Source organism: Delphinus delphis, chromosome 7 (genome assembly GCF_949987515.2).
Source record: "Delphinus delphis chromosome 7, mDelDel1.2, whole genome shotgun sequence".
NCBI classification, from domain to species: Eukaryota; Metazoa; Chordata; class Mammalia; order Artiodactyla; family Delphinidae; genus Delphinus; species Delphinus delphis.
In genome coordinates, this window is record NC_082689.1 from 94,542,822 (window position 1) to 94,555,432 (window position 12,611).

A 12,611-nucleotide genomic window follows, 5' to 3' on the forward strand; every position below is an offset into this window, starting at 1 on the left:
CTGCCCTTAAGCATGCCACCAACCCCACAGGGCACCCTGCCCAAAGCAGACAGTAGTAATATTATAGTGAAGGTGGACGGCCAACAGAGGAAGATCGAAGAAGTTACAAGACGCATGATCAATCCCTCTCTGCCCTCCCCAGCTCCCCCTCCCTCCCTCCCAAATAAATAAGTTAATGGGTTTAGGAATGTTCCCATACGAAGTCCTTTCCAACTAGCTCAATTCCTCCTCTGGTTTTGTTTCATTTAAATGAATCTTGAGATTCTCTTTCTACCCTGGAGCAGCTGCATAGACAGTCTCCCTACAGTAGCTCCTCCAAGATTAAAAATGAATTTGTGCCAGGGAGAAGCCAGGCTCCCCGGCCTGACGTCGACTCTCGTTTTGTTTTGGTGAGAACTCCGCTGTGATCCTCCGACCGCAGCGGGAGCAATACCAAATCGAGACCTCCCGCCAAAAGAGTTCAGGCTCTGGCGAAAGTCCCCGAATGATTTCTGCCCACCGTCTTCCCCAGGAGAGTGCGTGCGGGGACGAGCCGGTGGCTGCTAGAGACAGTCTTTACAGAGAGCCACCTGGCCCTTGATGAAGTCCCGGCAGGGGCAGATCCTCCGGTGCCTGGGGTGGGCGCCAGCACAGCTGAACAGCAGGAGGTCACCTTGAAACACACAGTGCTTGTTCTTGGGGTCGAAGGAGGGCACCACGATGTCCTTGGCCATCTCTGAGCTTTGGCAGGTCACCTCGTACCTTGCGGGGGAAGAGAAAGGGGTTAGGGATGCAGGGGTCGTCCTCACCCCTGCCTCCACCTGTCCACCGTCCGAGGCGTGGGGAGCTCGTTCGGGGCTCCTGCAGTAGAAATGAAACGTCAGCCAGCCTCTGACCCAGCCATTCTCTCACCTCTGGAAATCCAGGCTCGAGAAAGTCATGTGTGAGCCTGGACACGTGTGTGGGCCTATGTGTTCAAGGCTGCTTAGCGAAGCACTGTCCGTAATGGAGAAAAACTGGAAATAACCTGAATACTCAGCAAGTGGGAAATGGCTGAATCAACTCTGGCTCATCTGTACCATCAGAGTTACATGCAGCCCTTGACAGAGGAGAGGTGGAAATGCAAGCATTGGCATGAGAGCTGTCCTCGAGTAAGGCAGGTAACGACAGGATGTACGGTGTACCAACGCGCGCGCGCGCGCGCGTGTGTGTGTGAGTGAGAGAGACAGAGAGAGAGAGACGGGGGGCGGGGGGAGGAGGGGGGAGAGGGAGAGAAGTCATGAAAGACTACACACTAAAGACTTAACAATGTTTACTTCTGAGGAGTGAGACTGGGGGAAAGATAGGCATTATTTACATGTGTTTTAAAAACTATATTTAATTTTCTCAATTAATGGCTTCAAGATACCCCTGTTACATGGCCTTAGTCCCCACTGGACAGCAGTCAGACGGTCTCCCGGGGAAGGTGCCGTCCTGGACCTGAGTCACTGGACCTTGGAGGACGGTGGCAACAGTAACAACCCCACCCCAGCCCTGTCCCCAGCTTGAGGTTTCTGGGTGCGCAGAGCAGGGACTGAATCATCCCAGGTCTGTGTTCTTGCCCCTGTGCCGTAGTCTCCCAACAGGTGAATTTTCTGTGGGCTGGAGACCCCTGTGGCTTTGCTTTCTCAGCCTGGGACCACAGCCTGGGGGGCGGGGGGGGGGGCGAAGGAGAACCGGATGTTTCTGTTTCCAACCGTGTTGGCCTCATTTCAAAGAAGAGCCACGTAAGTTCTCCTCTTACCTGGGGTACCTGGGTCCTACCCACCTTGTCCCCTGTACCCCACATGGCTGGTGGGGACCAGTTCAGAGAAGGTGGTATAGGAGGGCCAGACAGATCTGGGTCTGAGTCCTGGCTTCATCTCTTATGAGCTGTGTGGCCCTGGACCAATGACTGAGCCTCTCTGTGTCTGTTTCCTCTTCTGTGAAATGGGGAGAGAGAATCCTTCCCTCACAGGGAAGGTCCAGGGATTAAATTAATGCTTATCGAGCAGCTGGCAGAGTCTAGCTCTGGGAAGTATTCAACACACGAGACCTATCATGATTCCCATCAACACCCTGCCCCGGCCGACGCTGGCTGGGCTATGCCACCTTCCTCCTTTGCCCAGCAGTGAGAACTTACACACGTGCCAACCATCTCTATTTTGCTTTGTTCATGGAAGTCTTGATTCTTGCCGGTAGGGAGGGGATCTGGATGTGGAACCTGAGGTCTCCTGCTGCCTCTGGAAAGCGTCCAAGTGTCGGGGGAAGAGCACATGGCGCCCCCATTACTCCTGTGCCCTCTTTTTTCTTCCTCCCGCCAACTAACTGCCGGGGCCCACCTGCCCTCCTGGTGGTTCCCAGTGCATCTGCTGGGGCTTCTGGTGAGCTCCCCGAGGCTGCCTGCCTGGCTCCCGGTGCCCAGGAGGGCAGCACCGGCCCATCTTGCTACTGCAGTCACCAGGGAGCTCTGCAGCTTCTCTAAGTGGCCCGATACCCCTTGATGTTAGGTAAGCCAGCCGGGAGACGAAGGCACCCAGAGGGCATGGCGAGGGCGGGACGTGGAGGTCTTAAGGAAACCCGAGCCGGAGACAGGGGCTACCAGCTCCCTCACAGGACACTCCTCCTGGCCAACACAAAAAGGGGTCTCCAGAGCTCCACTGTGCGTGAAAAGTTGCCATATGGAATGCGGTGCTGGGATCCAGATTCATGCTCATGCTATTTATTTATTTAGGCAAATTACAGCAGCTGCTGTGTCTTAACTCAAGCCATCTGCCTGGTACACTGCTCGTCAGGAGCGTGGAAATCTCCACAACTCATCTGAGACCCCGAGGCAAGGGGGAGAATTGCCAGGAGCCAGGAAGAAACCCTCCTCCCGCCTCTGGTCTCCTGGACTCAGACTCCAGGCCTGGCCTCCTGGGGTGCGAGCACGTGCGCCCGTGACCACGAGGCTGCAACAGCAGCAGCCGGCCCAGGGCCGATGCCCAGAGATGACCACGAGGCACTCAAGCAGCAGGTGCTCCCCGGAGCCACAGGGGACCCGTCCCCAGGCAGCTCCCCAGTGGTTTAGCTGAGGGGCACCGGAGCCACCCGTGGGTGTGACCCAACCCCCTACCCCGGGGAGCTCTACCTTCTGTTAGCTGCAGGTCTCCGTCCCACAAGCCCCGGGCGGTCGGGAAGGCCCCTCCAGCATCCTTGCTGAGCTAGGGAGCCACAGTCCTCAGCTGTTGCCGAGGAGACCTTCCCAATGGCTGGAGCACATCGTCATGCTCTGCCGTGGTCCCTCGCCTCTTCAGGGCGTGCGTGTGGCTGTTTCTGCCTCTCTGTTCCTGGGATGTCTGTGTCGCACACACGCGCGCACACACACACACTCCCCGCTCAGACCTGTGATGCGCTGTGCTGTTTCCTTTCTGTGGGCCCCTGTGGTCCTCACCTCTCTCCAGCTGGCCTCGGTGGCTTCTCTCACAGGATGGGAGCTGGGGCTTCCGAGGCCCCTCAGCCCTTAGTGTAGAGTTTATAGCCCTTGAAGAAGAGAAGGGCAAAGCCCCCCTTCCCGTGGGGCTGCCTATTTCCTGAGAGGAGGGAAGCCGCCCACCCTTCCCCCGACGCAGCCCCACTCAGGATGAAGGGATGGAAGCAGGACCCACCGGCCGGTCTTACTCCTTCCCCCGCCCCATCCTCCTCAGCCCCGCCTCGTATCCACCAAGTCTGCCCAAGCTCCCTCGTCACCACTCTGACTCAGGGCCACCTCCCTGCTCCGAAGGTGCCCACGAGCTCACAGTCCAGGCCTCATGGCTTAGAATTCCTGTTCTTCAAACCAACCAACCCACACTCAATAAATGAATCTTTTAGAAGGTACAACCTGTAAAGGTCGCAACATCACGAAGGAAGCCTGCCGCTAACGCACGTTCCCATTTCGGAAGCCGAGGTGCGCCCGCCCTGGGTCCCACCAGCCCGGACTCTGGCTCTTCCTGGAGCCTCTGTCCTCCCACCACTCCGGCCCCGGTCCGGGTCAGGTTGGGTGCCACCCGAATCACGCATGCTCCGTGCACAGGAGTTTGTGGTCGCCTCTCCATCACTCCCACCTCGCCCTGCCTGACTCCCCGATTCAAGACGACAGCACGGGACGCTCCAAAGGGCTCTACTTAAGTCACATCAGGTCACACTGCAGAGCGAGGACAGGCCGGGGACACCCGAAGACGGAGAGGAGCTTAAACTCAGAGCCAGGCCCCAAGCTGGAGAAGAAAGAGCAGCAGCTCACTGCTAACAGGCCATGAACACGAATAAGCCAGGACTGCCTCACTGAAGAGGGTTTCAACAGACGCGCCAGAGAGCCAGGCTTTCACGACGTTATCAGTATTTACAAGTGCAGAGGCGAGGTATTCACCAGGGCTCCTGCGCACAGAGAATTAACTTCAGGAGGCTCTACTGCAAACTCAGCATTCGCGGCAGCCTCCTAGGAAGAAAACCCACGTGTCTACAAGGGGATGGGGTGGGAGGGGCGTTTAGTAACCCCACGGCCGCCCCACAGCAAGGCCTTCTGCTCCCTGGGCTCAGCTTGGAAGACGGTGGCGGGTGGGGGTGGGGGTGGGCAGGGAGGTGGCAGGGCACTGGCGTTTCTGGTCTCAGCCTGGTGGCCTCGGGCCTGCCCCGCTGCCCAAGCTCTCTGCAAGACAGGACTTTTCTGCTCTGCCTGCAGCACCAGCTGCATCTTCTCTCATCATTACCCGGGCTGTCCCCATCTCACAGGTGAGGACATTGCTGGGGACAGAGGAAACTGGTTCCTTGGTTCCCTGTCCTGTGCCTCCGCGGGACCTAGCCCTTGGGCCTGCAGACGGGCGGGCTGTGGTGGGCCCCGTGCTCTCTGAGAGCGAGCCCCGGGAGCCCCGCCTGCGGCCTGGCCAGGAAGGCCGCCGCTGCTGAGGGTCCGGTCCGGGTTCCCTCCTCCAGCGCTGGGGCAGCGGCTGCACGTAGACAGCTCTGTGTAGACGCTCTGCAGTCTGCCCCCAGTGCATCCAGACTTCCGCTCAAACAGAGGGAGACACTCGGGGTTCTCAGAAAGCCACTTTGCTACGGGAGCCGTCTGCAAAAGGGGCGAGTGGCAAGCTCCCCCCGGACCTAGAATTTGGAATGCGTGCTCTGGAGATGGAAGCTTCTGGCACCATCAGGGCTTTCCACAGACGTCAGACCAGTGTTCCCTCCCACAAGGCTCCACGGGCTGCAGAGCAGGCCGCCGACCGACTCTGCTGGCCTGGCCTTTATTCTGATGGTGGAACCGAGGCCACCTCTGATCCGGGTCTTCACGTAGAAAGAACGAGAAAAAACAGCATCGTCCACATCCCCACTCAGGAGAGCATCCCTGTAGGCGCGACGCTAGAGACCACGCGGTTTCTCTAAAAAGGGTTTTATACCACACTTGAAGGTAGTAAGACTTCCAGGCAGGATCAGGGCAGCTCAGAGCACTAGGCATGGATGAGCACGGTGGCCAACCACGCTCCAGAAGGGTGTGAAGCCAGAACAGGGGCCGGCAAGCCGCGAGCCCTGAGTCCACTCTGTGCCTTATTATTATTATTATTATTATTTGGGGAGGGGGGTGCGTACGGCGTGCAGGATCTCAGTTCCCTGACCAGGGATCGAACCCGTGCCCCCTGCAGTGGAAGCGTGGAGTCCTAACCGTTGGACTTCCAGGGAAGTCCCCACTCTGTTCCTTAAACATCCTCTTCAAGACTGGGGCCCATATATACAATGGAATATTACTCAGCCATAAAAAGACATGAAATTGAGCTATTTGTAATGAGGTGGATGGACCTAGAGTCTGTCATACAGAGTGAAGTAAGTCAGAAAGAGAAAGACAAATACCGTATGCTAACACATATATATGGCATTTAAGAAAAAAAATGTCATGAAGAACCTAGGGGTAAGACAGGAATAAAGACACAGACCTACTAGAGAATGGACTTGAGGACCCGGGGAGGGGGAAGGGTGAGCTGTGACAGGGCTAGAGAGAGGCATGGACATATATACACTAACAAACGTAAGGTAGATAGCTAGTGGGAAGCAGCCTCGTAGCACAGGGAGATCAGCTAGGTGCTTTGTGACCACCTAGAGGGGTGGGATAGGGAGGGCGGGAGGGAGGGAGACGCAAGAGGGCAGAGATATGGGGACATATGTATATGTATAACTGATTCACTCTGTTACAAAGCAGAAACTAACACATCATTGTAAGGCAATTATACTCCAATAAAGATGTAAAAAAAAAAGACTGGGGCAGAACCACAGCTGTGCGGAATATCTAGGGTTGGGATAGCAAATCCCTCAGGGGAAAACACCGCATTAAGAGTTCTTAAGGTTGGGAAGGGGTGACAGGTAATTAACCAGGTTGTGGCCCAGGGAGGGTGTGATAAATATCGAGGAACAGATTCAGCACTGACAGGGGGCGTGAGTCAGAGGTCAGAAGAAACTTCACATGGAAACCTGGAAAGTGCAAACACCAAACTCAAAATGCCGCTGCAAAGGGAAATGAATGGTGTGACTGCAAGTAACACAAGCAGCACGAGAAAAGAAATCCCAGCAATAGAGAAGGTCCTTCCTGGCTCACTCTGGCCTGTGATCCCACTGCTGCACCTGCACCCCTGCTCAGGGACCCGGCAAAGCCAGGCCTGCTCACGCCCTCAAAGGGGCTGGAATAAAGCACAAAAGGAGATGGGGCTGCAGGAGGGGAAGGTGGCAGGGAAATTTGCTGCGGGCAGTGCTATGCTAGCTCCCTGCCCGTATTTTTCATTTCTTCCAGACTCCCTGACTCTGCGGACCTAGCTACAGCCAGGGGACCTCAGGGGCGGGTCCGTCCGTGCTTGTGGTTCTGTGCCCATCTCGGCTCCCATGGTTCTTGGGTACCAATTAGCAAACCGAACACCTCCCGCCATCTCCAAGCCCCGACTTCCCGTTATTTATGCAAACAAAACACCCCTATTCGAATTCTAAATATATCAGCAGGCCAGGTGACCTCATCTACTTAACAATAAAAGCGCTGGGCCAACTTTCTCTGGGTGGAGGGGGGCGGTGGGATCATGCTATAACCTTTTCCGCATCTTATTCCAACAGCCCACGAGCCTAGAAAGGAAAACCTCATCCCTCGCAACCCAGCTCTGACCCAGAGGCGAGCTGCAGGCTGAGCTGCCTCTCCCGCGCTCCAGCACTTACTTCAGCAAGTCCTTGTCCTTGTTGAGATGCTGGAAGAAGGAAGGCTCACAGATGAGCTGTTTCTCCTGACACACCTGCTTGCAGGACTGCCCGGGCTCAGCAAGCTTTACCTGCAGGGCACTCAGGGGCGGCCACATCACTTGCCCATGGCAGAAGTCCTGGAATGACAATGAAACCATCAGCCAAGGGACCAGGGATGCAAGTGGGGGGTCCCCAGTCTGCCAACGAGCCCCAACAAGGGGGCCGGGCACCTGGTCATGGGAGAGCAGTGAGGGGCAGGAGGCAGGACCAGACAGACGTGGGTTGGAACCCAGCTCAGCTAGAACACGGCCTTGGCCTTGGCTTTCTGTGCACAGCACTGTGTCTGCCAGTAACGGGGGCTATTCGTTCGTACCGCCACCTACAATGATGCAATCGAGCTAAAGCCTCCACGCTTGAAAGCCCATCTCCAGATCCACCTTCACCAGCCGTTCTATTCCCTCCGCCCTAATTCCAAAGACATTTTCAGTGTCTACCTAATTTGGCGGTTACCTAATATGACACTGTTTTGTGAGTGCTGGTTTCAACTTTGGGAAGCAAAGGAGCACAGCAAGGAGTCTGCAGGCATCTGGGAGAGGTCTGCAGGCATCTGGGAGAGGACTATTGCGGGGTCGTGGTCTTGAGAGAGGCTCAGTGCTTGTTGGTTGGAAACAATTGTAACACACAGATTCAACGGCTAGAGAAACAGTCTGAGGATGTGTGATAGGAGGTCAAGTAAGCTGGTATCCCCTGCAGGGAGGGGCGCCCCGAGGCATGGAAGGTGGTGGCATGCTCAGGATGGGGCTGGGTGGTCATTCCTAGGATCTGGAGGGTGCGCAGGAAATTAACACATCCAAGGAAGTCACGGGCGGGGAAGACCAGGAAGTAACCTGTGCAGCATGGTGAACGGGCAGCCTAGTTATGAAGCTGAGTGTTGAGGAGAAAGACGCAGTGGGACCAGGGAACGGGCAGGTGCGGAGTGGGAACTCTCTCTGCCCTGGGACCCCAGCTTTCATCTCAGCTGTGCCTGGAGCGACCCTGAACAGGTACTGAGGGTGGAAACTCATGCACCACTGGCAACCAGAGCTCGCTCTGCTTGCACGATGTTGATGGAACCCTAGTAAAATTCTTCTGAATCTCCGGGGCCGCCCAACCTGCAGAAGATGATGTCAGGGCAGGAGCCCTGAAGAGCCACGTTTGTGTAACTTTTTGGGGGGCGGGCTAGCCCTCAGGGGTACCCAGTGGTTAGGGTTAGGATCCTGGGCTCTGAATTCCACTTGTAGGAATTCACCCCAGATGTATGGGACACAATTGGGCAAAGAAACCTACACAGGACACAGGAATCCCAGCAGTATTGTTAGAAGAGAAGCGGAAGACTTGAAACAACCTAAAAGCTGTATTTAAACAGGTAACTGTTTAGAAGTAGTGAAAATATGTCAGTGAGAATGTATACTGGGTGCAGCCGCTATGAAAAACAGTATGGAGGTTACTCAAAAAACTAGAGTTGCCATACGATCCAGCTATCCCATTCCTGGGCATATATCTGGAGAAAACACTAATTCAAAAATATATATGCACCCCTGTGTTCACAGCAGCACTATTTACAACAGCCAAGACATGGAAGCAACCTACGTGCCCATCGACAGATGAATGGATAAAGAAATTGTGGTTGGACGATAGATAGGTAGATATGGATACAGATACAGGAATACTACTCAGCCACGAAAAAGAATGAAATAATGCCATTTGCAACAATATGGATGGACCTAGAGGTTATCATACTAAGTGAAGTAAGTCAGACAAAGACAAATACCATATGATGTCATTTATATGTGGAATCTAAAATATGACACAAATGAACTTATCTATGAAACAGAAACAGACTCACAGAAAGAGAGCAGACTGCTGGTCGCCAAGGGGGAGGTGGGTGGAAGAAGGAGGGATTGGGAGCTTGGGATTAGCAGATGCAGACTATCATATGTATGTATAACGGAATCACTTTGCTGTACACCAGAAACTAACACAACAATGTAAATCAACGAAGCTTCAATCAAATAAATTAAAAACAAAAAAAAGAAATGGTGCCAAGAGCAGCAGGCCCTTCTTAAGGTTTGGTGAACCATCTGGAAAGCCTGAAGGTGATAAAATTGAACAGATGGAGGCCTGAAGGTGTCCTTAGTCGCTATGACACCAGGTAAGGCAGGAGGGAGTGGGGATCTCAGTTATGATTCTGGCCCCCAGCTAGGAGACTTCATAGCTGCCCCTCAAGCTCTCTCTGCCCACTTTCACATCGAAAATGGAGAAAATATCACTTGTCCTTACATAACTCCTGTCAGATTAAAAAAAAGAGGTGACTCTTAAGAAGGTACCTACAGATGTTAAAGATAACATTCCAAGGAAGACCCTTATTTGCTGCCAGGGTCCAGAGCGAGAAGGTGAGTTGCCTGGATTATATATGACAATCGCCCACCAGGGGCATCCCTTTGCCCAGCTGCTTGGAGGGCACAACTGACGCAGCAGCCCGTCATAAGCCTCTTCTCACCCCCAGGTGCCAGCCCCACTAGGTGCTCGCAGAAAGCTGGAGGTCCTCTGTTTCATTCAGCCTCAGCACCAGCTATCAGGGCAATGCCGACATGCCTTGTCTCCCTGTTTGCTCACTCACTCGTTCATTTGTTCATTCAATAAAATACTTGCTAAGATGCAGAAAAGCCTAAGGGTTTGGGGCTCGAACCGCTGGGGTTTGAATCTCAGCCTCTCCATCTAGCAGCTGAATGCTCTTGGCTAGCTCCGTAATTTTTCTTTGCCTCAGTTTCCTCAACTGTAAAATGAAGAGTACATCAACGGCCACCTCCCAGAGCTGTCGAGGGGATTAAGTCAATTATAATGTGTAAAGTGCTCAGAAAAGTGCCTGATAAATATAACACCATGGGTTGGCTCTTCTAGGCCTTGGGGGTGACTTGGTGGAAAAAAAAAAAAGGAACCAAAAACACCTGCCTTTATAGAGCTTATTTTCAGTGAGGGAGACAGAGAAACAACAGAAATCAATTATATGTAATATATTAAAGGTGATAATTGCTCTAAATAAGAATGAAGTGAGGAAAAGGAATCGGGAAGAGGGTTGGGGAAGAGGGTATTCAGATAAGTCATCATTGAGAAGGTGACATTCAAGAAAAGACCCGAGGAAGTAAAGGCGTGAGCCATGCAAGTGTGTGTGAAGGACATGATAGGCAGAGGCAAAGCAAGATCGGAGGCTCTGACAGCGAAGCTTCTAGCAGGTTCCAGGAGGAGCAGGGAGTTGCACACAGCTCGAGCAGTGTGTGCACGCTGGGGCCGGTGATGGGAGGAGATGGGGTCTGGGAGGTCCTGGATGTCAGAGTACCCAGAGCTTTGGGGGCCCATGCAAAGCCTTGGCTGTTCCTTGGAGTGAGACAGAAGCTACTGGAGAGTTCGGGGCAGAGGAGTGACTGAGCTGAGAATGGAAGGCAGGAGAAGCAGCAGGAGCAGAGAGACGGGAGGCCACGCAACAGTGTGGGAGAGAGAGAACGGCCTCAGGCCAGACCCACATCTTTGTCCAATAAACCTCCATGAAATGCTCATGTCATAGGGTGGCTTTGAAGGTTTTCTCATGCATCCATTCAAAACTTGACAAATGATCATTAAAGCCTATGCTGGGTGCTGGAAATAAGAATGTGGATGAGACAGAGTCTCCGGGTTCAAAGACTCCATCTAGTAAGAGAGGCTGGCATTTAAAAAATGACAGAACAGTACAAAACAGATGTCCAAACAGGGTGTAAAGGCCACTGAGAAGAGAGAGAGAATTATTAACTCTGGGGAAGGGAAGGAGGGTAGGGGTAGCAATCAGAGAAGGCTTCCAGGAAATAGGGACTTCTGGGCTGGGTTTTGTAGGCTAAATAGGAGTTAGTGGCTTATCATAAACATGGTGCTTTGCAGATAACTGGTGCTCAATAAAGAGCTGTTGAACTGCACTGAAGGGTTCTGGCATCGTGGGGCTTTGACAGTAGAAGTAGAAAAGAATAATATTCTAACCCAGAAGCTTTATACAACCAGAGGAGACATAAAGAGTAATTTCCAATCTGGTTAACAAGCCCACTTAGATCAGAACATCTGCATCCCTCTCTAATAATTATTTCAACCAGTCACCAAATTTCCCTAAATTTGCTTGACTATGAAATTCTCCTAGAGTAACTATAATAAGAAAGGTTTATTAATCAACAAATTTATGAGAAAAAGTAATGTTCGGAACCAATGAACACAATGAACTGTGAAAAAGAAGTAAGGATGCTGCCTTTGTAACAAAGGCTAAGCAGCAGCATGGAGAAAACGTTATTTATCAACTACCAAAAGAGCTGGAGAAGACTGGGTAGGGGGAAGAGGGAGGCGACTCCCTAGGAGGGAAGCACCAGGTGGACGGGCTGGCTTGTCCCTCCCTCTTCGTGGCATGGGGTGGGATCTTTTCCACAAACCCCCCACCCCCAGAGTGGAGGTCTGCCCAAACCTTTGAGTTACTACGTCCATGACATATCAGGTGCAAGTAGATTTCTGCGGAAACGCACATTGTCTGGAACCAAGAAGACAGGTTCAGATACAGGTCTGGGGGCAGGATCTAAAGGAAGTAAGGTCAGGAATTTGCAAAAAAAAAGAAAGAAAAGGGGGTGGTGGTGTAGGTTCAAGGCCATGAAACGGGTTTGGGCCAAGTTCAGCCAGCTATCTCATAGCTGGGAAATCCAGGGCCAAGCACAGAAAAAGTGTCCAATACATTGTGACTGGATTAAACACATTCCGGGTGCCTGCCGGCGCCTGCCCTCCTCAGCCTGTGCTGTCCTCAAACGGAGTGAGCTCTGTCCACGGGTGGCCCCTGGGGCTGATCCCCAGCAGTGGGTGCGAATTTCCATTGCCACAAGGGCAACAGAGGAGGTGGCTGTGGAGCTGAGCTGTGGTGACTCATCTCTGTGATGATCTTTACACTGCAAATCAACGAGCCAACCAGCTCACCCGGAAAGAGTCAGACATAAACCTCCCACATTTCAACTTCTTCTACGACTAGGAGTCTATCAGGAGAGACAAAAAAAGACGTCCACACGCATGTGAATGTTCAAGATAACACTCCACTTTTCACGACAGCTCAAAGGACGAAACGACCCAACTGGAGAACGGATAAACAAACCGTGGTCTATCCATACAGTGGAATACTATTCAGCAGTGAAAAAAGAATGAAGTACCAACACATGCTACAACATGCGTGAACCTCACAAACATTAAGATGAGAAATCTCCGGGAAAGGAGAATCTACAAAGACAGAACACAGGTCAGTGTTTTCCTGGGGCTGGGGGAACAAGCCAAGACTGACTGCAAATAGGCACAAAAGAGCCTTTTAG

At 52.9% G+C, this 12,611-nt stretch overlaps 1 protein-coding gene across 2 annotated transcripts in view; it reads right to left on the minus strand.

Moving 5' to 3' along the window:
• Positions 1 to 208: 208 nt before the first annotated feature.
• Positions 209 to 12,611, minus strand: part of MGAT5 (alpha-1,6-mannosylglycoprotein 6-beta-N-acetylglucosaminyltransferase) — a 357,666-nt gene continuing 345,263 nt past the window's right edge. For both annotated transcript variants that reach the window (XM_060016916.1, XM_060016915.1), the window contains exons 17-18: positions 7,198 to 7,355; positions 209 to 741 (exon numbers count right to left, since the gene is read on the minus strand). In XM_060016916.1, the coding sequence (XP_059872899.1) occupies positions 543 to 741; positions 7,198 to 7,355 (357 nt within the window). In that variant the 3' untranslated portion in view covers positions 209 to 542. The remainder of the gene's footprint in view (positions 742 to 7,197; positions 7,356 to 12,611) is intronic.